At 46.1% G+C, this 27,637-nt stretch overlaps 1 protein-coding gene across 5 annotated transcripts; it reads left to right on the forward strand.

Moving 5' to 3' along the window:
* The first annotated feature begins 88 nt into the window (after positions 1-88).
* Positions 89-26,836, forward strand: LOC139393009 (actin nucleation-promoting factor WASL-like). 5 transcript variants are annotated; one of them, XM_071141321.1, is made up of 12 exons: positions 108-745; positions 7,296-7,430; positions 7,671-7,757; positions 7,931-8,027; positions 11,263-11,292; positions 16,493-16,688; positions 22,204-22,246; positions 23,461-23,614; positions 23,762-23,785; positions 24,627-25,147; positions 25,596-25,701; positions 25,810-26,836. In XM_071141321.1, exons 1-12 carry the CDS (start codon positions 641-643, stop codon positions 25,869-25,871), a joined length of 1,560 nt encoding a protein of 519 aa, XP_070997422.1. In that variant the 5' UTR covers positions 108-640; the 3' UTR covers positions 25,872-26,836. The 5 variants fall into 5 exon arrangements, with proteins under 5 accessions (XP_070997425.1, XP_070997422.1, XP_070997423.1 ...); XM_071141324.1 differs by lacking the exon at positions 11,263-11,292 and having other exon boundaries at positions 89-745; XM_071141322.1 differs by lacking the exon at positions 23,762-23,785.
* The last annotated feature ends 801 nt before the right edge of the window (positions 26,837-27,637 follow it).

Genomic DNA, 27,637 nt, shown 5'->3' on the forward strand with positions numbered 1-27,637 from the left:
TCTCACTAGTTCGTGCTTGCCTCTCCCCACCTCCTTGCTCGTTCTGCCCACTGTGCTTAATTTGTTCCCGTTTCAAACGTCAGGCTTTGTTCCATCTTGGGTTAGTTATAAGAATCTTTGGTATAAGCATAGGCGGACTGGATCGTACCGTTCTCTCAAAAAATATTTTAATTGCGCTTCTTTTGACGAATTTGCATTCATTTTTAATATAAAGATTTTATATGTGTATGTGATACATGTTGTGTAACAACCGCTTAATGCTCTCAAGATGATATAGTCCTGCATTTCAAAAAGTGCGCACTCCCCCCGTTAGGTGTTTGGTTTATTCCCACAGACTGCCATGTTGGATTGAGCCACAAATCTGCTGCTGTTCGCGTTGGAGTTCCGATGAAACTTTAGTATCTACCGTCTTCAGGACGTTGCAGTAATGTTCTCATAATTTGGATTGAAGGAGGACCTTGCGTTGTGTTTGGAACCAACGGGGATGTTCGCGTACTAAAGCGGTTTCTATCGGGTTGTGGTCAGACGTGCATCGATGTGAGGGTCCGGTTGCAGGCCACGGCAGATCAATGACTATTTGTTTGAGTTTCATACATCGACGAATCGGAATCATAACACACCTTTTGGTTGATTGTCAGTAATGAGTGGCCATCTGCCGCAACGGCGGCCCGCTAACAATGGATCCATACTGCTAACCCCACAAGAGAACGACTGTCTCTTCAATTACCTCGGCAGGAAATGCACGGTAAGTTTTATCAGTCATACTTTCTTTACTAATTGCTCATGGATGATGTTTACCCGTTTCAGGATGAATTGAAACCTGTGTAATTGATGCCTCCAATATATTTGATAAAACAATCTAAAGGGAAACCACTCTCGCCACTGGCACTGACGTTCCTTCCATTGGCTTGGGCTAGACCGGTTGAACAGGGTTAAGGAAAAGGGAATGTTGATATCCCAGGACACAGTGCCATTTAGGCGGTAGAAAGTTTGTCATGCCCGGAGGCCTCTGGTGTTTCCTGACACACCTGCATAGCATGGAAACACCCAAACGAGGTAAACCACTGTTAACAAGAATGTGCTCCTCGGTTTTGTTGGCCTAGACGAAGGCCAGTGTTTGGATCTGGAAAACCCATCAACCCGGCTACGAATTATTATTCGTACCAGCGTTGCATAATGCCTTGGCAGATTTCGGAAGCCGCCTGTGTGTTCTGAACAATCTGTCTGGCATGCTACAACACTTGCCATTCATTGTTCTGCTGTCCACACGATACTTTCTCATAGGCAATCACACGATTCAATTCAGTTGACTGCTCTCCTCGGGTTTTTTTTCTTCAGCAATCAGTGGAGAATGTGTCCAATGTAGCGTTACAGTGTATCACTGGCAAATTATCTCTGCTGGGCAAGGCGCTATTTAATGTGACGGCCTGAAATGTATGTTATATAACGCGTTTTGTTATCAATTGACACTTCCAGGAAATTATATTTCAATAGAAGCAATGTGTCCTCTTGAAATATGATCTGCATTGATTGCACTCTTTAACCTTGGGTATTTTAAATTGGTGTAATGTACAATAGAATTGTAACCTGCACTTATGTCAACAAAACAGTACAGTATCTATTCGCTGTTGTTTTTTTTAGATCAAGTTGACACACTGGGGTGTATGTCAATAAACTACCTGGCTAGCCTTGGGTGGTTAACTAATTGTCATCAGATGACAATTCAGAGAGAATGCACCCACCCTGTATTTCACTCTCCATACAGGTATGAGCTTCCTGTAAACACCAGGTTGGTTGATACAATTGGACGCCATTTCATGTTGTTAATCAGTTCATCGGGCATGTGGTTTAATCAGATTTCCTCGTGGATATAGGTCAGGATGTGTTGCGTAATGTTTGAAACTAAGTATGGCTTCTTGGCAGGTTTCTGCCCCGTGTGAAGACGGATACTGCTCGCACAGGTTCCCTACGGTGGTTGAGCCGACAGTTTCTCCAGAGTAGATGTTTTCTGTCTCGGTAGTAACTTTCCCATGCCACATTACCACACCCTTTACTTCCCCATATTATCTGGCTTTGAGTCATGTTACCTTTGCCATGTTCACAAAGTAGGCTAAGGTGGTGTGGGGGAAGTAGTCTTAATTTACTTCCTACTGCTCACGTGGTGGGCCAGAAGAGAGTCCCGCCTCCTACCTGTCAGTCAGTCATACATACCTGTCCCACGTGTCTCTGCACATGTGTTGTACACCTGCATACACAGCCAATGACGTCATTCCACAGACATCCAGGCCATGTCACTCACCATGTGACACAGCCCAGGCAGTTGCGTGAGGAACATTCCTGCCTCACTCTCGTCTTGAAAAAAATGTATTTTAAGTTGAGTGATTGCTTGTTATGTAGTGGTCTCACGTAGCTAGAGAAGAAAATGCAGAAACTCATCATTGCTGCTGCAGTCTTTTCTCTTCCTCCACAGAGAACTGAACACTGAACAGCCCCTGGCTTCTGTGTTTTAACCTTTGGTTTATTCCATTCGTTAAAGGCAAGTAATGTTATGCTAGCTGAGCCAGAAGCTAATGTCTAATACCCAAGTTGCCTGTTGAGACGTAGCTGTTAAATGCTACTCGGAATCAGAGCTGTCAGTGGATTTCAGCTCAGTGTCTCTCTCTCTCCTCTCTTTCAGTCATTCATACATATAAACAGTGAGCCGCAAACTCTGAAACGCAGGGCCCTGCCAGATGATGAATCACACGTGTGAGAGGTCCAACCTGTGTTGCTGTGGCTTTACTGACATTCAACTCATTGGTATTCCTACTGCTTCACTTTTTACTATCAGCACCGGGCTAGAGTTGGAAGCTATCCAATTCGTGTGTGTATGTGTGAGACTGCCTGAGCAGCAGTCCTCTCCGGCAGGAAGTGCGGTAGTCAACCTCCTTCAGTGTTTTGTGCAGGAGTGGCAAAAACTTGCCTTTTGATCTTTACCACATACTCTCCTTCCCAACCTCTTCCCTGTTTCCACTCTTTCCCCACTTCTGCCTCCCCTTACCAGCCCTACTCTGGGCCACTGCCTCCCCTTACCAGCCCTACTCTGGGCTACTGCCTCCCCTTACCAGCCCTACTCTGGGCCACTGCCTCCCCTTACCAGCCCTACTCTGGGCCACTGCCTCCCCTTACCAGCCCTACTCTGGGCCACTGCCTCCCCTTACCAGCCCTACTCTGGGCTACTGCCTCCCCTTACCAGCCCTACTCTGGGCTACTGCCTCCCCTTACCAGCCCTACTCTGGGCTACTGCCTCCCCTTACCAGCCCTACTCTGGGCCTCTGCCTCCCCTTACCAGCCCTACTCTGGGCCTCTGCCTCCCCTTACCAGCCCTACTCTGGGCCTCTGCCTCCCCTTACCAGCCCTACTCTGGGCCTCTGCCTCCCCTTACCAGCCCTACTCTGGGCCTCTGCCTCCCCTTACCAGCCCTACTCTGGGCCTCTGCCTCCCCTTACCAGCCCTACTCTGGGCCTCTGCCTCCCCTTATCAGTGTCTGTATTTCCTACTACTCTCCAGTCTCTACTCCTTCCCAACTCCACTCTGAATTTCCCCCTCTCTTTCTGTCCTTCCCAACCCCAGCCATTCCTACCCTATCCCACTTTTTAGGATACATGGGAAATACTGTCAGGACATGGATGGACATTGCCGTGCATTCAACATCCTGTTTGTTTCCCCCTGTGAGCCCTCTACAGTCCCACTGGCTGTAGTGTGTAGTAGCACCAGCAGCCTGGAGAGTGGTGCCATGGCGAGCTTTGATGATGTCACTGGGACTGGGTGCCTCCTGTGGCCAGCGGGGCTCGTTCTGGCTGCCGCTGGAGAGGCTGATGGATGATACAGCTCAGCTCTGTGACCTCACTGCGGTAGCACAGCCCACTAGATGAGCACAGACAGATATTGCTTTCTTTGAAATGTATGCTGTCCCCAGACCCTGCACAGCACATCTGTGTGTAGTTAGCTACTAAGTTTTCTAGTAAACTTGGTTTACCACTTTCTGCTCTGGCCTGCCTTTCATCTGCAGGGCAATGGGCCTGAACCCCACTGCGACAAGGCTAGTAAACTCGGGGAAGAACCTGGGCCCCGTTTCCCAAAAGCATTTTAAGGCTAAGTTCGCTGTTCGCGTAGGAGCATCGGTAAATCTCTGTGCTGTTTCCCAAAACCGTTGTTACTAAAGTTGCACTTGAAAGCGCTCGTTATTTAACGACTGCCCAAGACAACTCGTAAAACAGCTAAGTTAGCTACTTTTTCTTCACCCTTCTGCGTCACTTTATTCACAGAAGATCTCTGCTAAACATATAATCAAGATGTTTATCTGTCTGATTGTGATCAATGATAAATTCAGAACAAGGTTTGACTGCAAACCTTTGCATTTGTTACAAACAAGTGAAGAATAAAAAGCTTTTAAATGAAACCGGAGATGATTGCATTAAAATATACTTTTTGGTCATGTAATGTATGTGAACACCTGGTCATTGAACATCTCATTCCTAAATCTTGAGCATTAATATGGAGTTGGTCCTACCTTTGCTGCTATAACAGCCTCTCACTCTTCTGGGAAGGCTTTTCACTAGATGTTGGAACATTGCCGCTGGAACTTGCTTTCATTCAGCCACTAGCATTGAGGTTGGGCACTGATGCTGGGCGATTGGGCCTGGCTCGCAGTCGGCGTTCTAATTCATCCCAAAGGTGTTCAATGGGGTTGAGGTCAGGGCTCTGTGCAGGCCAGTCAAGTTCTTCAACACTGATCTCAACAAACCATTTCTGTATGGACCTTGCTTTGTGCATGAGCGCATTGTCATCCTGAAACAGGAAAAGGCCTTCCCCAAACTGTTGCCACAAAGGTGCAAGCACAGAATCATCTAGAATGTCATTGTATGCTGAAGCATTAAGATTTCCCTTCACTGGAACTAAGGGGCTTAGTCCAAACCATGAAAAACAGCCCCAGGCCATTATTGCTCCTCCACTTAACTTTACAGTTGGCACTGGCATCCGCCAAACCCAGATTTGTTTCCACTGATCCAATGGTGGCGAGCTTTGCAACACTCCAGCCGACGCTTGGCATTGCGCGTATTGATCTTAAGCTTGTGTACGGCTGCTCGGCCATGGAAACCCGTTTCATAAAATTCCCGCCGAATAGTTATTGTGATGACGTTTATTCCAGAGGTAGTTTGGAACTCTGTAGTGTGTTGCAACCAATGACAGACAATTTTTACGTGCCTCAGCACCCGGTGGTCCCGTTCTGTAAACTTGTCTGGCCTACCACTTCTCGGCTGAGCCCTTGTTGCTCCTAGTCGTTTCCACTTCACAATAACAGCACTTACAGTTGACCAGGGCAGAAATTTGACAAACTGACTTGTTGGAAAGGTGGCATCCTATGATGGTGCCACATTGAAAGTCACTGAGCTCTTCAGTAAGGCCAGTCTACTGACATTGTCTATGGAGATTGCATGGCTGTGTGCTCGTTCTTATTTTATACACCTGTCAGCAATGGGTGTGGCTGAAATGGCCGACTCCACTAATTTGAAGGGGTGTCTGCATACCTTTGTGTGTGTGTAAATAGACATGTACATATTTGTCACATGCTTCGTAAACAACAGGAATAGAGCTCAGCACAGGCAAAGTCCTAGAGGAAAACCTGTAACCAGTCTGCTTTCCACCAGAAACTGGGAGATTAATTCACTTTTGAGTAGGACAATAGCTAAATCACAGGGCCACATCTACAATGGGAGTTGCCTACCAAGAAGACGACGAATGTTCCTGAGTGGCCAAGTTAGTTTTGACTTAAATCTACTTGAAAATCTATGACATGACCTCAAATGTTTGTCTAGCAATGATCATCAATCAACTTGACAGAGCTTGAAGAATTTTGAAAATAATAATGGGCAAATGTTGCACAATCCAGGTGTGCAAAGCTCTTAGAGACTTACCCAGAAATAGTCACAGCTGGAATTGATGCCAAAGGTGCTTCTACAAAATATTGACTCGGGGGTGTTTGTACTTACATTTGAAGTCGGAAGTTTACATACACCTTAGCCAAATCCGTTTAAACTCAGTTTTTCACTGACATTTAATCCTAGTAAAAATTCCCTGTCTTTAGATCAGTTAAGATCACCACTTTATTTTAAGAATGTGAAATGTCAGGATTTATTTCAGCTTATATTTCTTTCATCACATTCCCAGTTGGTCAGAGGTTTACATACACTCAAATAGTATTTGGTAGCATTGCCTTTATATTGTTTAACTTGGGTCAAACATTTCAGGTGGCCTTCCACAAGCTTCCCACAATAAGTTGGGTGAATTTTGGCCCATTCCTCCTGACAGACCTGGTGTAACTGAGTCAGGTTTGTAGGCCTCCTTGCTCCCACACGCTTTTTCTGTTCTGCCAACAAATTTTCTATAGGATAGAGGTCAGGGCTTTGTGATGGCCACTCCAATACCTTGACTTTGTTGTCCTTAAGTCATTTTGCCACAACTTTGGAAGAATGCTCTGGGTTATTGTCCATTTGGAAGACCCATTTGCTTGGCAGGCTACTTTTACCGTCTTGCGTGAGGAGACCGCCTAGATGTCAGTAAGCCATACAGAGGACAGTACTGGTACACGTACACACACACACACAAGAACAGGGTGACTTTATTCCTGCTGAGAATTGAACAACGCTGCGGTAGTCTAAACTCTGCCAGTGCTGTCACACCTCTGTAGTAGTGTTTCTGCGCATACATTATTTTCTGACCTTGATTTAAAGGTCGACTTGGTAAGATGAGGTTGCCCTGAGCAGATCCGCGGACTTTGAGGTGAGCGCGATGCAAACATTTTGCGCAGTCACAGAGTATCTTGCGCAGGTGCGCTTCACACAGTTTCAGCATGACCGCTACGGGACCAAAACAGCGGAGAAGTTTAGCCACGCGCTTCCACGCTCTTAGTTGTTGTAGAAATCGGCCTGATATTGTGTTTACTTGGGTCCTTGAGTGTACCTTTTTTTTTTTTTACTAGAAAGTTGATTCCATTGAGGTCGAATACCTCTGTTTTATTTAAAGTAAAAAAATAAATTGAAAAAAAAGTCGCTGTTAAAACACAGACGGTCTGTGGGTCTCAGTTAAATCCCTATTCCATCCATTTTACATTTTAGTCATTCAGCAGATGCTCTCATCCAGAGCGACTTAGTTAGTGCCTTCATTCCTTGTATTAGGGGTACTATATTCTCATCACAATCATTCATTAATAACCCCTTGTGCCTCTCTCTGTCGCTCTCTCTGTCACTCTGCAGTCGCTGTGTTCTGCGGTGGTGCAGGTATATGCAGCAGACAGGAACTCAGCCTGGACCAAGAGGTGCTGTGGTGTGGCTTGTCTGGTCAAAGACAACCCAGCACGTTCCTACTTTATCAGGGTGTTTGACATCAAGGTGGGTTTAGTTCACACACAAAACACAGACCAACTCGGGGACACGGCAGCACCTTTACAATGTCCTTTACTATAGAGATGAGAGACACACACACTAAATCTGTTAAAGTGCCCTTGAGCAAGGCACTTAATCCTAATTTGCTCCGAGTGTCCCGCACTACTATGGCTGACCCTGTAAAACACATTTCACTGCACCTATGTGACAATAAAACATATCCACTCGCTCTCTCTCTCTCCACAGGAGGGTAAAACCGTGTTTGAGCAGGAGCTCTACAACAACTTCTCAATCACCGTTTCCAAATCTTACTTCTTCACGTTCGCAGGAGATGTGAGTTATACCTTTCTCTATGTACTTGATAAATCTTGCTCCAGCCAAGTCCTTTCACATGACATGGCCATTTGTTTATGGCAAAAACCTGTGTGTGCTGTTTTTTCAAGCTTGCAGTGTTCGTTCGTTCTTATGACATTCTACTTCATGCATATTTGTGTGTGTGTGTGTAGTCGTGCCAGATGGGACTGAACTTCGCAAGCGAGGAGGAGGCCAAGCATTTCCGGGTCGCCGTGGGAGACCTGCTGGGGAGACGACAGAGAAAATCTGGTGACTACCGACGCCATCTTTGATTCTACTGACCTGAGACCTCTATTAAAACCATCTCCTCTCCTCTGACCTCAGCGTGGTCTGCTAATGATTGGACAGGTCCTCTCCATTTTGAGATATATGGATCTCACCTTTATCTGCCATCTCCTTTACTTCCTAATTGTTCAATTGACAGCTCTCTCTTCCTTTCTCTCTCTCGCTCTCTTCCTTTCTCTCTCTCGCTCTCTTCCTTTCTCTCTCTCGCTCTCTTCCTTTCTCTCTCTCGCTCTCTTCCTTTCTCTCTCTCTCTCGCTCTCTTCCTTTCTCTCTCTCTCTCGCTCTCTTCCTTTCTCTCTCTCGCTCTCTTCCTTTCTCTCTCGCGCTCTCTTCCTTTCTCTCTCTCGCTCTCTTCCTTTCTCTCTCTCGCTCTCTTCCTTTCTCTCTCTCTCGCTCTCTTCCTTTCTCTCTCTCGCTCTCTTCCTTTCTCTCTCTCGCTCTCTTCCTTTCTCTCTCTCGCTCTCTTCCTTTCTCTCTCTCGCTCTCTTCCTTTCTCTCTCTCGCTCTCTTCCTTTCTCTCTCTCGCTCTCTTCCTTTTTCTCTCTCTCGCTCTCTTCCTTTCTCTCTCTCGCTCTCTTCCTTTCTCTCTCTCGCTCTCTTCCTTTCTCTCTCTCGCTCTCTTCCTTTCTCTCTCTCGCTCTCTTCCTTTCTCTCTCTCGCTCTCTTCCTTTCTCTCTCTCGCTCTCTTCCTTTCTCTCTCTCGCTCTCTTCCTTTCTCTCTCTCGCTCTCTTCCTTTCTCTCTCTCGCTCTCTTCCTTTCTCTCTCTCGCTCTCTTCCTTTCTCTCTCTCGCTCTCTTCCTCTCTCTCTCTCGCTCTCTTCCTCTCTCTCTCTCGCTCTCTTCCTCTCTCTCTCTCGCTCTCTTCCTCTCTCTCTCTCGCTCTCTTCCTCTCTCTCTCTCGCTCTCTTCCTCTCTCGCTCTCGCTCTCTTCCTCTCTCGCTCTCTTCCTCTCTCGCTCTCTTCCTCTCTCGCTCTCTTCCTCTCTCGCTCTCTTCCTCTCTCGCTCTCTTCCTCTCTCGCTCTCTTCCTCTCTCGCTCTCTTCCTCTCTCGCTCTCTTCCTCTCTCGCTCTCTTCCTCTCTCGCTCGCTCTCTTCCTCTCTCGCTCGCTCTCTTCCTCTCTCGCTCTCTCTCGCTCTCTCTCGCTCTCTTCCTCTCTCGCTCTCTCTCGCTCTCTCTCGCTCTCTTCCTCTCTCGCTCTCTTCCTCTCTCGCTCTCTCTCGCTCTCTTCCTCTCTCGCTCTCTTCCTCTCTCGCTCTCTTCCTCTCTCGCTCTCTTCCTCTCTCGCTCTCTTCCTTTCTCTCTCTGGCCCACTGTTACCTCTGGTAGAAGGGGAGCGGATCTAGAATCAGCTTTCCCCTCTCTGAAATCCTAACTAGAGGTCGACCGATTATGATTTTTCAATGCCGATATCGATTATTGGAGCACCAAAAAATAGCCGATACCGATTAATCGGCTGACTATTTATTTTTTATATATATATATATATATATAATGACAATTACAACAATATTGAATGAACACTTTTATTTTAATATAATACATAAATAAAATCAATTTAGTCTCAAATAAATGAAACATGTTCAATTTGTTTTAAATAATCTTCAATATTCCCAGGTAAGAAGTTTTAGGTTAAGAAGTTTTAGGTTGTAGTTAGTTATTATAGGAATTATAGGACTATTTCTCTCTACACCATTTGTATTTCATATACCTTTGACTATTGGATGTTCTTATAGGCACTATAGTATTGCAGCATAATCTCGGGAGTTGATAGGGTTGAAGACATAAACAGCGCTGTGCTTCAAGCATTGCAAAGAGCTGCTGGCAAACGCAGGAAAGTGCTGTTGGAATGAATGCTTACGAGCCTGCTGCTGCCTACCACCGCTCAGCCAGACTACTCTATCAAATATCAAATCATAGACTTAATTATAATATAGTAAACACACAGAAATACAAGCCTTAGGTCATTAATATGGTCAAATCTGGAAACTAGCATTTAGAAAACAAAACATTTATTCTTTCAGTGAAATATGGAACTGTTACGTATTTTATCAAACGGGTGGCAACCTTAAGTCTAAATATTGCTATTACATTGCACACACTTCAATGTTATGCCATAATTATGTAAAATTCTGGCAAATTAGTTTGCAACGAGCCAGGCGGCCCAAACTGTTGCATATACCCCGACTCGACGTGTAATGAACACAAGAGAAGTGACACAATTTCCCTAGTTAATATTGCCTGCTAACATGAATTTCTTTGAACTAAATATGCAGGTTTAAAAATATATATACTTCTGTGTATTGATTTTAAGAAAGGCATTGATGTTTATGGTTGGGTAAAATGGTGCAACGATTGTGCTTTTGTTAAATCATCACCTGTTTGGCGAAGTAGGCTGTAATTCGATGATAAATTAACAGGCACCGCATTGATTATTTGCAATGTAGGACAAGCTAGTTAAACTAGTAATATCATCAACCATGTGTAGTTAACTAGTGATTATGTGAAGATTGATAAAAATAAAAAAAAACATTCTAAGATAAGTTTAATGCTAGCTAGCAACTTACCTTTGCTCCTTGCTGCATTTGCGTAACAGGTGGTCAGCCTGCCACGCAGTCTCCTCGTGGAGTGCAACGTATTCGGCCATAATAGGCATCCAAAAATGCCAATTACCGATTGTTATGGAAACAACTTGAAATCGGCCCTAAGTAATCGGCCATGCCGATTAATCGGTCGACCTCTAATCCTTAACATAAACCTGTGCCTGATCAGCTAAGACCAGTGTCCAGGGGCAACAGTGCTCCTGAAGTGCTCCTGGAAATAAGCTTGCTATAATAACAAGGTCAGGACTGTTTGCCCTCTGTCCCAAACAAGCAATAGTCTATGCAGTGTCTGTATGGATGATGGTCCTCGACTCTTTTAGATCTGAGCTCCGTTTTGTCAGTCTGCCTGTGATCGTTCTGGTAAATTACTAACTCGTACACCTGCGCTTGACGATTAATCCGCACACACACATACACCCCTGCTGCTTATAAACTAACTCGGTCCGAACCCCCCCCTCCCCTTGTTGCAGAAGAGTTCCTCTTTGATCCGTGCACTTCAGTCACCTGTAACTCCATGCCAATCCCTCACCTCTCCCTTTCACTAACACTAACACACAGCACTATACAGGAGTTTAATTCTATACATTTTGTTTTACAGAAAAGAGACGTGACCCTCCAGGTCAAAATGGTAGGTCCTTCATGAAATTCACTCGGGTCTTTTTTTTTAGAAAATAATTTTTATTTTAATCAGAAATTGATGTAGACACTACGCTTTTAAACAACCCAGAAATGATTTGACTTAAAATATTCCTCCACAAACACAATCGTCACTCCCCGACTTCCCCACATGGCTTTGATTGAATGGTTCCAGTGTAAAGCCATTGGATAATCCCCTGATAGCAGGGTCTTAGAGTGAACACCTCTCTCAAGCCCCTGGCTAACAGATGACCTCTCCCCAGTCTTAATATTAACCAAAAGGGGCATGGAAGTACTGTATATCTGACTGTAGCATCAGTGGTGAGAGGCAATTTCTAAGTACATAGATCCACTATACAGGACATGCTTTAGGTATTCTGCACACACACACTCTCCAGAAAGCCAGTTCCACAGGGACGTTGAGCAGATCCCTCCCCTCAATCTGAAAATACCAAACCTGTAACACTCATTCTCCAAACCAGGCCATATGAATAATCAGCCTACATTCACAGTAGATCACTTAGCTATAGATAAGATATATATAACCTTGTAGCGTATAAGCGGCATCTCATGCTCAAATCCCCTCTCATCAGCACCCAGACAGGCTGGGGGTGATACGGTTCAGGTCACTTGGTACCAGAGCTTTCCCCAATTGTACAGATACTATAGCGGTCAAAAGCTCTTTTAGAGATGCTCTCTGAACTGGTCATGTAGATTTGCTGTTGTGGAACAGTACAGTGGCACACTTTCATAGCACTCCTTGGCATCGCTTGGCAACAGTGCATACTATTGGACTTCAGCTAGTTTGCTCTGCCTGGCTCCCCATAGTATTGTACTGGTCTGACTGGGTGGACAGACGGTGTCAACCCCTGCTCTGCTTAATCAGGCTAAGAGGATTTAATTCAGCTGCTAATGTTAGTTACTGCACAGCACTCACACTACCCCAGTCCCCTAACACTCATAGCAATGGCTATGTGGAACGGAAGGAGTTGTGGTGCAGGGGTAGAGGAAAGGGGGAGGTCAGAATTGGTGACATTTTCTCTTCATCATAGCGGTGACCTGTAAACAGATTGCTGAGGGTTGATGTTTTTGCATGGCGCGGCCTAGACCTATCCTGTCCCCTGAGGGTTGATCAAATCAAATGTTATTGGTCACATGCACATGGCTAGCAGATGTTAATGTGAGTGTAGCGAAATGCTTGTGCTTCTGGTTCCAACGTTGCAGTAATATCAAACAAGTAATCTAACAATTCCCCAACTGCTGCCTAATACACACAAATCTAAAAGGGGTGAATGAGAATATGTACATATAAATATATGGATGAGCGATGGCTGAGCGGCGTAGGCAAGGTGCAATAGATGGTATTAAATACAGTATATACACTACTGGTCAAAAGTTTGCGTACACTTAAAAATGTCCCTGCTTTTTGAAAGATAAGCAAATGTTTTGTCCATTAAAATAGCATCAAATTGATCAGAAATACAGTGTAGACATTTATTAATGCTGTAAATTACTATTGTAGGTGGAAACGGCTGATTTAAAAAAATAATAATAATAATGGAATATCTACATAGGCGTACAGAGGCCCATTATCAGCAACCATCACTCCTGTGTTCCAATGGCATGTTGTGTTAGCTAATCCAAGTTTCTCATTTTAAAAGGCTAATTGATCACTAGAAAACCCCTTTGCAATTGTTAGAACAGCTGAAAACTTATGTTGATTAAAGAAGCAATAAAATTGGCCTTTAGACTAGTTGAGTATCTGAGATTTGTACAGGGTAAAATCCTTCCTCCAAGATTGCTATCACTCCATTTTACAATGTCATGCCATACCCTGTGGACGGCGCGTTCCTCTTACAACAGAACAATGACCCAAAGCACAGCTCCAAACTATGCAAGAATTATTTAGGGAAGAAACAGTCAGCAGGTATTCTGTCTATGATGGACTGGCCAGCACAGTCACCGGATCTCAACCCTATTGAGCTGTTGTGGGAGCAGCTTGACCGTATGGTACGTAAGAAGTGCCCATCAAGCCAATCCAACTTGTGGGAGGTGCTTCAGGAAGCATGGGGTGAAATCTCTTCAGAGTACCTCAACAAATTGACAACTAGAATGCCAAAGGTCTGCACGGCATTAATTTGCTGCAAATGGAGGATTCTTTGACGAAAGCAAAGTTTGAAGAACACAATTATTTCAATTATAAATCATTATTTATAACCTTGTCAACGTCTTGACTATATTTCCTATTCATTTTGCAACTCATTTCATGTATGTTTTCATGGAACACAAAGACCTTTCTAAGTGACCCCAAACTTTTGAATGGTAGGGTACATATGATATTAATAAGTCATGTAAGATATGGAAAAAATTATTAAAGTGGCTTTGTTTAAAGTGACTAGTGATCCATTTGCTAAAGTGGCCAGTGATTGGGTCTCCATGTCGGCAGCATCTCTGAGTTAGTGATTGCTGTTTAGCAGTCTGATGGCCTTGGGTGTGCCACACTCAGTGCCCTCACCCTCCTCCCTGCAGGCCAACTACTGTTGTCGTCTGCAAACTTGATTGAGTGGGAGGCATCATGAAGCCTCCAGCTTGATGATGAGCTTGGCGGGAACTATGGTGTTGAATGCTGAGCTGTCGTCAATGAACAGCATTCTTACATGGGAATTCTTCTTGTCCAGATGGGAATGTGCAGTGAGATGGCGATTGCATCACCGGTAAGGTGGAGGCGATATGATCCTTGACTAGTCTCTCAAAGCACGTCATGATGACAAGAAGTGAGTTCTACTGTGCGGTACTCATTTAGTTAATCTTTGCCTTCTTGGGTACAGGAACAATGGTAGCCATCTTGAAGCATTTGGGGACAGCAGACTGGGATAGGGAGCAATTGAATATGTCCGTAAACACACCAGAATAACTACACTGTTTATATTCAGCCATATTCCCAGACCTCTCTCCATGGTTAAATTGGGTGGTTTGCGCTTTCAGTTTTGCGCGAATGCTGCCATGCATCCACAGTTTCTGGTTAGGGAAGGTTTTAATAGTCACAGTGGGTACAGCCTCTCCAATGCACTTCCTTTAAAAATTCACTCACGAGTCAGCGTATAGGACGATGTTATTCTCTGAGGCTGACCGGAACATATCCCAGTCATCAAAACAATCTTGAAGCGTGGATTCCGATTGGTCAGACCAGCATTGAATGGTTCTAGTCACTGGTACATCCTGTTTGAGTTTCTGCCTATAAGACGGTAGGATCAAGATGGCTTTGTGGTCGGATATGCCGAAGTGAGGGCGGGCTTTGTATGCATCGCGGAAGTTAGAGTAGCAGTGGTCAAGTTTATTACTTCCGCGCATAGTGCCCAAGCCAGACTGGCATGGCTTGGGCTTTGCCCATACAGACACCATTCTGGTCTGGCTGGCATTGTGTGTTCTGTCTGCGGTAAGGACAGGTGAGAATGACCCTGCGGATAGGAAGAGGGCACAGCCAGATCCACATTGGGCAGATGGATGTGGTACCGTGTTTGTTTGGGTATGACTCACTAGTGTGTGTGCGGAATTAACTGTGTTCACCCGGGAAGGTTCCAGTTTTCGTTGCCTTGAATGCCCTCTCTCGTTCACCTCTCCCGCTCCTTATCGCTCTCTCCCTTTTTCTCACACCATCTCTCCTCTTTTCTCCATGCCGTCTCTTGAGTCCTGTCTCCCACCCACCCAGCCAGCCTCTCTCTCTGATGTAGATTCATCATGTTTAAGAGAACCTCAGGGATTATGGTGGATTAGCAGTGGGCATTAATGGTTATGTAAAATCCAGCATCATCGTGATTTGCTGGGATTAGAGGTGGGCTGGAGTTGGGGGTGTGGTTTGGTCCGCTGGTGGAGAAGGGCAGAAGGGAAGGGATGAGAGAGTAAGGGAAAGAGTCAGGCTCAGAGATGGGACCTGGCAGTGCTCCCTGTTGTGAAGGGGAGGAGAGAGTACTCAGTTTGGAGGCGGGGCCAGCTGTTGCTGTGGCATTTGCCCAAACCCTAGGCACCTCACTTAGCCAGAGGGTCTTAGTCTGCCTGGCTCTGCCTGCTGTCTGTCTGGTCCGTACCCTGCTCAGTCTCCTCTCTTGATCTCTCTGGTTGCTCCTCCACCTGGTTCTCTGGATCTGAAAATCCTGGAGTTGGTTCTCTAGTTCTGTGGCTCGCACACCCTGTGTTCCTTTCGGGATGTCTCTCTGATTATCAGGACCAAAAGATCTCTGGATCAGTGGATCTCTAAGCTATAGCCCAGGACTGGGCACCACGTAGTCTTGCCGCCCCCCCATGCTGCCGCCATCGCTCTGTGATGATGTTCTGTACCACCTTCCTGTCCTCTCCCTCTGAGGACCTATCTGAGGGGGGAGGAGGAGGGATCCATCCAGGAGGGTGTCTCTCCACCCTCCACTGCCTGATCCTTCCCCAGGAGGAACTATATGCACCCCCCTCTGACCCTACTAACCGCCTCTCGCTACGCCACGGGGACCAGGCCTGCGGCGTTGTGGGTGAAATGCTTCTGGACGTCAACATGGCAGCTGCCGGAGGGTGTAAGGGGGACAGAGGTGGGAGGAAGGGGGACGGAACTCCCTGTGACTGTAGTCCCTCAGTCTCGCCCTCGGTCAGAAAGAGCCCCCGTGGGGACTCGAGCCACAGAGGTAGGTGGCAGAGGAGTCAGGACACTCATGTCCGTAGAATTCAGTTTGGTTTGACCACTATGTGGGTGTCACAGGACGTGTGAGCCGCAGGCAGTGGCAATATTATTCCGTGTGAGATCCACACGCATCTCATCCAGTCAGTGTGGTGGTCGTTTTTCTTGTCTGCTGTGCGTTGGTTAGCAGACACATCTCTCTGACTGTCCTAAGCCTAATGGGAGGCATTCGAGAGGAGATGGTTGTACACAAGGAGTGCTTAGTGAGAATGTAATGTGATCCCAGCAGCAGATTGTGTTGTGACGCTGGCTGAACTCTCCAGGTGCTAAAAGCCAACGCACTGTGTCAACCTGTGTGCCCTCTCGTCAACGATGGAAGTAGACCTCATTAATGAAATGTCAAAAGTCTCTATTGTAATCCAGTATGTTAAACTACCTAGATCTGAGACTCTGGTCTCCCCCAGACCAAGACTCTCCGGGCCTGTTGCGTTGTGGGTACTGTAGTTCTGACTCTCTTCTCCTCCCCCCCCAGGCCCGGCCCTGCCCATGGCCACGGTGGACATCAAGAACCCAGAGATCAACACTGTGTCACGGTTCCACGGACACACCTCTCAGACTAACATGGTGAGCAGCAGCTTCAACAACAACAACAAGAAGGAGAAGAAGGTGAAGGGAAAGAAGGGCAAGAAGCTGACCAAGGCAGACATCGGAACGCCCAGCAACTTCCAGTGAGTTTTCCATTTCTTTCTCATTTATTACTCTCTATTCTGTTCTATATGATTGTAATATTCTGTTATGTTCTATTTCATTCTGTTCTATTTAGGTGTATTTTGTTTTTAAATTCTGCTCTTTTTTGTGTCACACCTGAGCAGTAAGGGTCATTCTCAAGCCCACAGTGTGGGTTGAATCCTCACATGAGATTAGAATTGTGGGGAACATCTAGTTCTGTGATGTCAAGTTAGGATGTGGCCCGTTGGGGTCATCTGGGGGGTATTGCATGGCTAATGTATAGAGGAGTACCTCTAGCCATACTGCCATGTGTTAATGTGTGGCAAAGAGTTGATGGGACTTTTTTAAAATCCTGGACATATTTTTAATCTCATGTAATATGTATCTGGCATGATTGATGCGAGGATTATCTGTCCCGTGTTTTTAGGACTAGGACACTGGTAGTCAATACTATAGTACTGGCTTACTGAAGTAGTGTAAACCATGTGTATTTAACCAGGGGTCCACCCTCCGGTACTGCAGGGCCCCGTGGGGGAAAAAAAAAAATATATATATATATACACTGCTCAAAAAAATAAAGGGAACACTTAAACAACACAATGTAACTCCGAATCAATCACACTTCTGTGAAATCAAACTGTCCACTTAGGAAGCAACACTGATTGACAATAAATGTCACATGCTGTTGTGCAAATGGAATAGACAACAGGTGGAAATTATAGGTAATTAGCAAGACACCACCAATAAAGGAGTGGTTCTGCAGGTGGGGACCACAGACCACTTCTCAGTTCCTATGCTTCCTGGCTGATGTTTTGGTCGCTTTTGAAAGCTTGACATCCACAGGTGGGGGTTGTGCTTACAGCCCAACACTGTGCAGGACGTTTGGCATTTGCCAGAGAACACCAAGATTGGCAAATTCGCCACTGGCGCCCTGTGCTCTTCACAGATGAAAGCAGGTTCACACTGAGCACATGTGACAGAGTCTGGAGACGCCGTGGAGAACGTTCTGCTGCCTGCAACATCCTCCAGCATGACCGGTTTGGCGGTGGGTCAATCAAGGTGTGGGGTGGCATTTCTTTGGGGGGCTGCACAGCCCTCCATGTGCTCGCCAGAGGTAGCCTGACTGCCATTAGGTACCAAGATGAGATCCTCAGACCCCTTGTGAGACCATATGCTGGTTCGGTTGGCCCTGGGTTCCTCCTAATGCAAGACAATGCTGGACCTCATGTGGGCTGGAGTGTGTCAGCAGTTCCTGCAAGAGGAAGGCATTGATGCTATGGATTGGCCCGCCTGTTCCCCAGACCTGAATCCAATTGAGCACATCTGGGACATCATGTCTCGCTCCATCCACCAACGCCACGTTGCACCACAGACTGTCCAGGAGTTGGCGGATGCTTTAGTCCAGGTCTGGGAGGAGATCCCTCAGGAGACCATCCGCCACCTCATCAGGAGTATGCCCAGGCGTTGTAGGGAGGTCATACAGGCATGTGGAGGCCACACACACTGCTGAGCCTCAGTTGACTTGTTTTAAGGACATTACATCAAAGTTGGATCAGCCTGTAGTGTGGTTTTCCACTTTAATTTTGAGTGTGACTCCAAATCCAGACCTCCATGGGTTGATAAATTTGATTTACATTGATAATTTTTGTATTTAATAAGAATATTTCATTCATTCAGATCTAGGATGTGTTATTTTAGTGTTCCCTTTATTTTTTTGAGCAGTGTATATACATACACACAGTACCAGTCAAAAGTTCTGACACACCTACTCATTCAAGGGGTTTTCTTTATACTCTTTTCCACGTTGTAGAATAATAGTGAAGACATCAAAACTATGAAATAACACATATGGAATCATCTAGTAACCAAATCAAAATATATTTTAGATTGTGCAAAGTATCCAACCATTGCCTTGATGGCAGCGTTGCACACACTTCCGACAGTCTTGAAGGAGTTCCCACATATGCTGAGCACTTGTTGGCCGCTTTTCCTTCACTCTGCAGTCCAACTCATCCAAAACCATTTCAATTTGTTTGTGTGATAGTGGAGGCCAGATCATCTGATCTCAAATATTAAATCTCAGCCTTCATACCGCTCCGGAAGGAGACGCGTTCTGTCTCCAAGAGATTCTGTCTGTAGGCAGTCTGTAGTTTCTGTCTGTAGGCAGGGATCAACAAAATGGAGTCGTGGTCAGCTTCGGAAAAGCTGACCACGACTCCATTTTGTTGATCCCTGCCTACAGACAGAAACTAAAACAAGAGGCTCCCACGCTGAGGTCTGTCCAACGCTGGTCCGACCAAGCTGACTCCACACTCCAAGACTGCTTCCATCACGTGGACTGGGAGATGTTTCGTATTGCGTCAGATAACAACATTGACGAATACGCTGATTCGGTGTGCGAGTTCATTAGAACGTGCGTTGAAGATGTCGTTCCCATAGCAACGATTAAAACATTCCCTAACCAGAAACCGTGGATTGATGGCAGCATTCGTGTGAAACTGAAAGCGCGAACCACTGCTTTTAATCAGGGCAAGGTGTCTGGTAACATGACCGAATACAAACAGTGCAGCTATTCCCTCCGCAAGGCTATCAAACAAGCTAAGCGCCAGTACAGAGACAAAGTAGAATCTCAATTCAACGGCTCAGACACAAGAGGCATGTGGCAGGGTCTACAGTCAATCACGGACTACAGGAAGAAACCCAGCCCAGTCACGGACCAGGATGTCTTGCTCCCAGGCAGACTAAATAACTTTTTTGCCCGCTTTGAGGACAATACAGTGCCACTGACACGGCCTGCAACGAAAACATGCGGTCTCTCCTTCACTGCAGCCGAGGTGAGTAAGACACTTAAACGTGTTAACCCTCGCAAGGCTGCAGGCCCAGATGGCATCCCCAGCCGCGCCCTCAGAGCATGCGCAGACCAGCTGGCCGGTGTGTTTACGGACATATTCAATCAATCCCTATACCAGTCTGCTGTTCCCACATGCTTCAAGAGGGCCACCATTGTTCCTGTTCCCAAGAAAGCTAAGGTAACTGAGCTAAATGACTACCGCCCCGTAGCACTCACATCCGTCATCATGAAGTGCTTTGAGAGACTAGTCAAGGACCATATCACCTCCACCCTACCTGACACCCTAGACCCACTCCAATTTGCTTACCGCCCAAATAGGTCCACAGACGATGCAATCTCAACCACACTGCACACTGCCCTAACCCATCTGGACAAGAGGAATACCTATGTGAGAATGCTGTTCATCGACTACAGCTCGGCATTCAACACCATAGTACCCTCCAAGCTCGTCATCAAGCTCGAGACCCTGGGTCTCGACCCCGCCCTGTGCAACTGGGTACTGGACTTCCTGACGGGCCGCCCCCAGGTGGTGAGGGTAGGCAACAACATCTCCTCCCCGCTGATCCTCAACACTGGGGCCCCACAAGGTTGCGTTCTGAGCCCTCTCCTGTACTCCCTGTTCACCCACGACTGCGTGGCCACGCACGCCTCCAACTCAATCATCAAGTTTGCGGACGACACAACAGTGGTAGGCTTGATTACCAACAACGATGAGACGGCCTACAGGGAGGAGGTGAGGGCCCTCGGAGTGTGGTGTCAGGAAAACAACCTCACACTCAACGTCAACAAAACTAAGGAGATGATTGTGGACTTCAGGAAACAGCAGAGGGAACACCCCCCTATCCACATCGATGGAACAGTAGTGGAGAGGGTAGCAAGTTTTAAGTTCCTCGGCATACACATCACAGACAAACTGAATTGGTCCACTCACACAGACAGCATCGTGAAGAAGGCGCAGCAGCGCCTCTTCAACCTCAGGAGGCTGAAGAAATTCGGCTTGTCACCAAAAGCACTCACAAACTTCTACAGATGCACAATCGAGAGCATCCTGGCGGGCTGTATCACCGCCTGGTATGGCAACTGCACCGCCCTCAACCGTAAGGCTCTCCAGAGGGTAGTGAGGTCTGCACAACGCATCACCGGGGGCAAACTACCTGCCCTCCAGGACACCTACACCACCCGATGTCACAGGAAGGCCATAAAGATCATCAAGGACATCAACCACCCGAGCCACTGCCTGTTCACCCCGCTATCATCCAGAAGGCGAGGTCAGTACAGGTGCATCAAAGCTGGGACCGAGAGACTGAAAAACAGCTTCTATCTCAAGGCCATCAGACTGTTAAACAGCCACCACTAACACTGAGTGGCTGCTGCCAACACACTGACACTGACTCAACTCCAGCCACTTTAATAATGGGAATTGATGGGAAATGATGTAAATATATCACTAGCCACTTTAAACAATGCTACCTTATATAAATGTTACTTACCCTACATTATTCATCTCATACGCATACGTATATACTGTACTCTATATCATCGACGGTATCCTTATGTAATACATGTATCACTAGCCACTTTATACTATACTATGCCACTTTGTTTACATACTCATCTCATTTGTACATACTGTACCCGATACCATCTACTGTATCTTGCCTATGCTGCTCTGTACCATCACTCATTCATATATCCTTATGTACATATTCTTTATCCCCTTACACTGTGTACAAGACAGTAGTTTTGGAATTGTTAGTTAGATTACTTGTTATTACTGCATTGTCGGAACTAGAAGCACAAGCATTTCGCTACACTCGCATTAACATCTGCTAACCATGTGTATGTGACAAATAAAATTTGATTTGATTTGAACGTACTTGGGTGTGTAAAGGGCAAATCAATCCCAGAACAACAGCAAATGACCCTGTGAAGATGCTGGAGGAAACAGGTGCAAAAGTATCTATATCCACAGTAAAACAAGTCCTATATCGGCATAACCTGAAAGGCCGCTCGGCAAGGAAGAAGCCACTGCTCCAAAACCGCCATAAAAAGGCCTGACTGCGGTTGGCAACTGCACATGGGGACAAAGATCATAGTTTTTAGAGAAATGTCCTCTGGTCTGATGAAACTGTTTGGCAAAAATGACCATTGTTATGTTTGGAGGAAAAAGGGGGAAGCTCGCAAGCCGAAGAACACCATCCCAACCGTGAAGCATGGGGGTGGCAGCATCATGTTGTGGGGGTGATATATATTTTTGATGTTTTTATGAATATCACTAGCAACAACAGAATAAACACATTTTGAATTAGTATTATCTTTCTATCCAACTTTATTTCTCAACTCCTAATGTTGAGTTAATTACAGTCTCTGGAGTGTTTGACATAGCCTATTCGCAGGTGCTTTTTCAAAGCCTGACAGTGTGGCGGGTGCAGTGTCCAAGGCAAGACATACATTTTTGCCAACACATGATTCACCCTTGTTTAAACAGCTGCTCTTAGCGAAAATGTGCTTGGAGTTACCTTTCTAGCTTGGCTACTTTTAGAGTTTACACTTCCTCTGTGTGTGAGTTTAGGGTTTGGTATGTGTGTGTATAGTAGGTAGCCTATGTGATCATTCCCGCAGGCTCTGTACTCCTCTCTGTCTGATCATGTGTTTCCTTCCAGGCACGTTGGCCACGTCGGCTGGGACCCTAACACAGGCTTCGATGTGAGTATGACTGACCGACTGACTGACTGGGTTCTGACTGAGGAGATATTGTTGTTGTCTACACTGTAGCATCTGACTAGTAGAATCATCCCCTACTTCTAATGGTATGGGAAGATCCTATGTGACCTGTGATCTGCCTCTTCTCACGCGGTGGTCTAGCTAGCCTCTGTCATATAACGTATGGGAAATTTTAAAGTTTTAATGTCGCATGCACAAGTACAGTGAAATGCCTGTCTTGCAAACTCAAACCAGTAGGCCTGGACAGTGGGATGGTTTCTCCAAGGATGTGTATTATTGGGGGGGGGGTTGTGTTTTTACCCCACTTACGAGTTCTCAGGCTCAGAGCTTGTTTATTTCTGATGTCGTGTTCATCAGACATGATTCTCCTCAGAACTAAATATGAAATATTATGTCATCTCTCCTCTCAGCCCCCTGCAGAAGTCACTGCCAGCCCAGGGTTTCACAAGGAGATTTCACATTCTAAACCTGTTTCTGTGTCATCCATTCAGTTGTTTCCAAAAAAGGATGATAAGTAATTATTGCGTGGTGTTCTACACGCACATCGAACAGACTGGAAACCGGATGATTTGTTGACATTTCTAAAATAAGATTTCAATGATTTTTGAGTTTCAGAGCTTTAATATTTTCAAGAATTTAAGTGGAGAGAGAGAGATGAGCGAGTTTAAGAGAAAGAGCTGTCGGGTGGTTTAACATGGTTCGACAGGAACAGGAAAGAGCAGTAATTCATTATATCAAAGAACACAACCTGAGTTACATAAACTAAAACTAAGCTGTTGTTTTGTGTCTCTGCCCAGAGATCTAGAGTAGTGGTTTAAAGTAGATGTGAAATAAACCTGTGTAATCTAGTTCTGTGTGAATATAATCCCACAGCCTTCAATCCACTCTCCCGCCTGGGCAGTGCCAACCTGGCACAGTTCCCCTCAGCCACCAGGTGGCGATGCAGGGGCTGTTTACAACAGGGGTGCCAACATCTGAGCAGTTTATCTGAACATGAGACCGCCAGCTCTGACATGTGTTTCTAACTGAGTAGTGTTTTATCGTTCTAACTCATTGAGGTTCAAACTAAGTGAAGTTGTAACCAATTGAAGTGCTGAGTGACGTTCTAACTGAACCCGGCATTGGTTCTATTCCTGTTAGTTTCTTTTCCAGTATTTCAGTGTGGTTCCAACCCAGTGTTCTCTTCTCTCCTCCAGTTGAACAACCTAGACCCGGAGCTGAAGAACCTGTTTGACATGTGTGGCATCTCTGAGGCCCAGCTGAAGGACAAGGAGACCTCCAAGGTCATCTATGACTTCATCGAGAAGAAGGGAGGCGTGGAGGCAGTCAAGATCGAGCTCCGCAGACAAGGTGTGTGTGTGTGAGAGAGTCGGGGGGGGGGGGGGGACTAAGGGCTTTAGGTTCTGTGTTTGTCAGAAGAATATATATTGTAGCCTAAACTGTGATAGAGTCTATGTAGATTGTTTAGTGCTCTAATGTTCATCGTATGTTCCTCAGGTCCTCCACCTCCGAGGTGGTGTGGTAGGTTGGTTTATCTCTGCATGGTGCTGCTGTGGCATTAACCTGACTGGGAGCTGTCTGATAGACTAACTCTGACCTCTGTAGGACAAAAGAGTAGTTCCATCTCTGTCCCAAAGTCTAAAATGGGGTTTCCCCAAACTGGGTCCTGTGTGCACATTTTGTTGCCCTAAACTATGATTATTTGAATCAGCTGTGTAGTGCTAGGGCAAACGCCCAAAAATGTGCTCCCAGGAAGGGGCCCCAGTACCGAGTTTGGGAATCCCTGGTCTAACACAGGGGTGCACAACTCAGGCCCCCGAGTTCCTCAGGACTGATGCCCTTGAAGACCAGGGTCTCGGTCCAGTGTCTTGAGTAGGAATGGTGATCTAGGCTCTGTTTTCTCTTCTAGATCATAATGAATAAGATTCTATGGAAAGAGCCTAGATCAACACTCTTAATCGCAGACGCTTTGTGGAGAAGGACCCATAGCTGTGCAACCCTGGGCTGGATCTAACATGTCCGCCTTGACAGACCAGACCAGGAGTCAGTTTGCAGTGTGCTGAAGAGACGTTTGCCTTTTGACTTTAGAATATCATGTTAGTCAATGCTATGCTACCACAGAGCTTTTGTTTTGAGTTTCTGGGTTAGTTGAAAAGAATAACATGAAGCATAGCTGTCCCTAGTGACTACAGTCATTACTGCATGCTGTCATACCAGCAACTGAGCTGTATTTATTGCTGCCTTTCCTCCTGAGGTTCTTCTAGAATTGAAAGCATGTTGTGAAGTGTACAGTAGGCTCAGTATGTGTATATATGCAATAGTCGATTCCATGCAAAAATAATTTGTCTTCTCTCTGGTCCAGCCCCCCCACCCCCTCCTTCCAGAGGTGGACCACCACCCCCTCCCCCACACCAGACTTCCGGCCCCCCGCCCCCACCCATCAGGGGAAGGGGCGCACCTCCACCTCCTCCCCCCTCCAGAGCGCCCACCTCAGCCCCACCACCACCTCCCCCCTCCAGAACAGGCATGGGAGCTCCACCCCCACCCCCAACCAGAGGCCCTCTGCCCCCTCCTCCCCAGCCTTCCCATGCCTCCCTGGCTCCCCATGCCCCACCTCCTCCCCCGCCTCCCTCCTCCGCCCCAGCAGGTATGGGTTCCGGAGCACCCCCTCCTCCTCCCCCGCCTCCCGGCCCTCCTCCCCCACCCATGCTGCTGGAAGCTGATGGAGGGGGTGGTGGTGCTGGTAAGCCCTCAGCCCTGTTGAGCCAGATCAGGGAGGGGGCTCCACTGAAGAAGGTGGAGCAGAAGGAGAGGCCTGTTTCCACCAGCACCGGCCGAGACGGTCTCCTCGAACAGATACGACAGGGCAAACAGCTAAAGGCTGTGAGTGGACATTACCTTATACACTACACTCTAACCCCTATGCCCATGTTCGCTATACCCTAGCTCCTACCTCAACCACTAAAAGCCAATTTATGATTGCTCCGGCATTGCGATCCAGATGCTGAGTACTGGGGGTATGATGCAATTGTAGAGCTTAATCGAGCTCTGTACCGCATCGCCGTGCGCCTCCCAAATTTTGTAACAATGTGGAGGGCTCCGTATTGCTCTGTATAGCTCCGCATTGACATGATTGGTTGGCGATAGGTGGGGGCGGGAAGTCCTCTATAAACACAAACTCACTTCCTTGACATCTTCCTTCACAACAGCTCTGCGAAGCGCAGGAAGTATGAATGGCCTGACTTCTACACTTCCCCTACCCTAGTGATACTAGATGCACATTCCCCTATACTGGAGCGTGTTGACTGGTGTGTATTCCTGCGTGTTCCAGGTGACTGACGAACCAGTGTCAGGAGGACCCGCCAGTCCTTCAGCCGGCATCGTAGGAGCTCTAATGGAGGTGATGCAGAAGAGGAGCAAAGCCATCCACTCCTCAGGTACACACACACACACACACACACCCACCCATATACATATCAGATAAGAGGTTGCTGTTATATTCATACCAATGTATTTTCTATGTTCGTGTGTCTCTCTCTCCCTAGATGATGACGACGATGATGATGAGGAAGAGGACTTTGAGGATGATGATGAGTGGGATGACTAGTGACACCCCACCCCAGATGATTATGACAACACTACATTGTTCCTAAATTGTTTTTCTAAATCTTATTCAAATGATAATGTAAATGTTTTATCAATTTGCTGTATATTTTTGTTGCCTTTGCTTTTTTTAAAATTTGTATTCTGTGCAATACCTCATTTAATCTGTAAAGGTTTGTCATGTTCTCTTTCTGTAAAGTTGTTCTCTCCTGCATTAACATTTTTTTTATGTCAAGTTTCTCTTGATCTGTGGAGTTCAGTCAGTGACTGGAGGGAGAACAAATGAACAAACTGACAGGGCCCTAAATGTTAAGAGTTGTTAAAAATCGAAACTATTTTCATACCCTTCTCTTACTTAATTTTTACTTATTCAAAAATCCTAGTTTAGCACTCTTATTTTCTTAGGAAATCGGCTCTGTTGGAATATTTAGTCCCATTCGCTGTCGACGGTAAATCTACTCAGAGTTTGTATTTTTGCACGAATTGCAATACTCTCAACCCGTACACTACAGTAGCGCACACACACAGCTGTCTTGCTCTGCGTTTCGGCTTGTTTCATCAGTTACAATATACAGTTACAGTATACTCTACAAACATGTTTCACTGTAGCAATCAACGCCTGCAGTTCTTTGTTTGAATCAGGTCGGTGCGGATGCAACGCTTGAGGAGGAATTAGTGTTAACTTAATATGACATCTGAACTGTTTCACTAACAAGCTGTCCTTCAGGACCAGTGAACTACACTAACACATCTACCATTGACACTAACCTAGTCTCTACACAGAGGGATACTGCTTTCTCATTGGGGAAGGGAACTAATGCTGTTTTTTACAGTATCGCTCTGTCTGTTTTCACGGTTAGTGAAACTCTGTTCAGTAACCAGGATATATGGACCTCAAACCTTCAGAAATGAGGTTGGAAGAATAATGGACTATTAAATTGTACACTCAAATAAATGTTAATATTTACAGCGACGCTCTCCTGTTTTCTGTGGGATGGATGTGAGTATGATGATAAATATGACCAGCCGTTGTACAGTAGGATACTGTACAATAAGTGTTTGTTTGGGCCTAGGGTTGTTTGAGGGAGAGCAACTCCTGAGTGTTTACTTGTTTTGATGTTTGAGCACGTTAAAGGCGTGCACGTGGATGTGTGCGTGCATGTGCACTAAGCCCTCTGGCAACCCTTCCATCAGTAGTGAGTGATGACCAGAGCTCTCATCACCAGCAGCTTGGCATGATTGAGCAGACAACAGCTGAGACATATTCACATGGGGTCTTTGAATGGTACATATAGCATTTAATGAATAGAGCAGACTTGAATCTCTCTTATATGCTACAGAGCTGTCTGATCTACACTTAATAGTTCTATCTGACTGTCCAGTGATGTTCCACGGTCTGTCTGAATACCTGAATAACCCCCTGGTATGTCTGCTCCCACAAACTGATCTCAAACTGAAATAAGATTGCCTGCATTGTTGATATTTATATTTAATAGTAGTTGGGTGTTATTTCAATCTGTTTCAGGTGATGCCTGTGTAGCTATGCCAATGATAGAGTGGGGGCAGCAGGGTAGAGCGTGTCCTTTGTCCTCTCCCTTGTGCACTTTGGTAGGCCTGTAGGACCAGCGTCCCCTATGAATGGTTTACGAAAGGGGTTATAGTGGGTATGTCACAGTTCCAGGCTCCTAGCACTGGGAAAATACACCTGAGCAGTGAGCTTGGCACCCCTAGTGACAATACACTGGGGACAGAGCATGGACATAGCAACAA

This window comes from Oncorhynchus clarkii, chromosome 33 (genome assembly GCF_045791955.1).
Source record: "Oncorhynchus clarkii lewisi isolate Uvic-CL-2024 chromosome 33, UVic_Ocla_1.0, whole genome shotgun sequence".
Taxonomy (NCBI): domain Eukaryota; kingdom Metazoa; phylum Chordata; class Actinopteri; order Salmoniformes; family Salmonidae; genus Oncorhynchus; species Oncorhynchus clarkii.

Excerpts from the sequence above, each read along its gene's own strand:
- LOC139393009 (XM_071141321.1), top strand. The coding sequence starts at position 641 with ATGAGTGGCCATCTGCCGCAACGGCGGCCCGCTAACAATGGATCCATA. Across the intron at positions 7,431-7,670 it reads TCAGGGTGTTTGACATCAAG|GAGGGTAAAACCGTGTTTGA; the intron begins GTGGGTTTAGTT and ends CTCTCTCCACAG. Across the intron at positions 25,702-25,809 it reads CAAAGCCATCCACTCCTCAG|ATGATGACGACGATGATGAT; the intron begins GTACACACACAC and ends CTCTCTCCCTAG.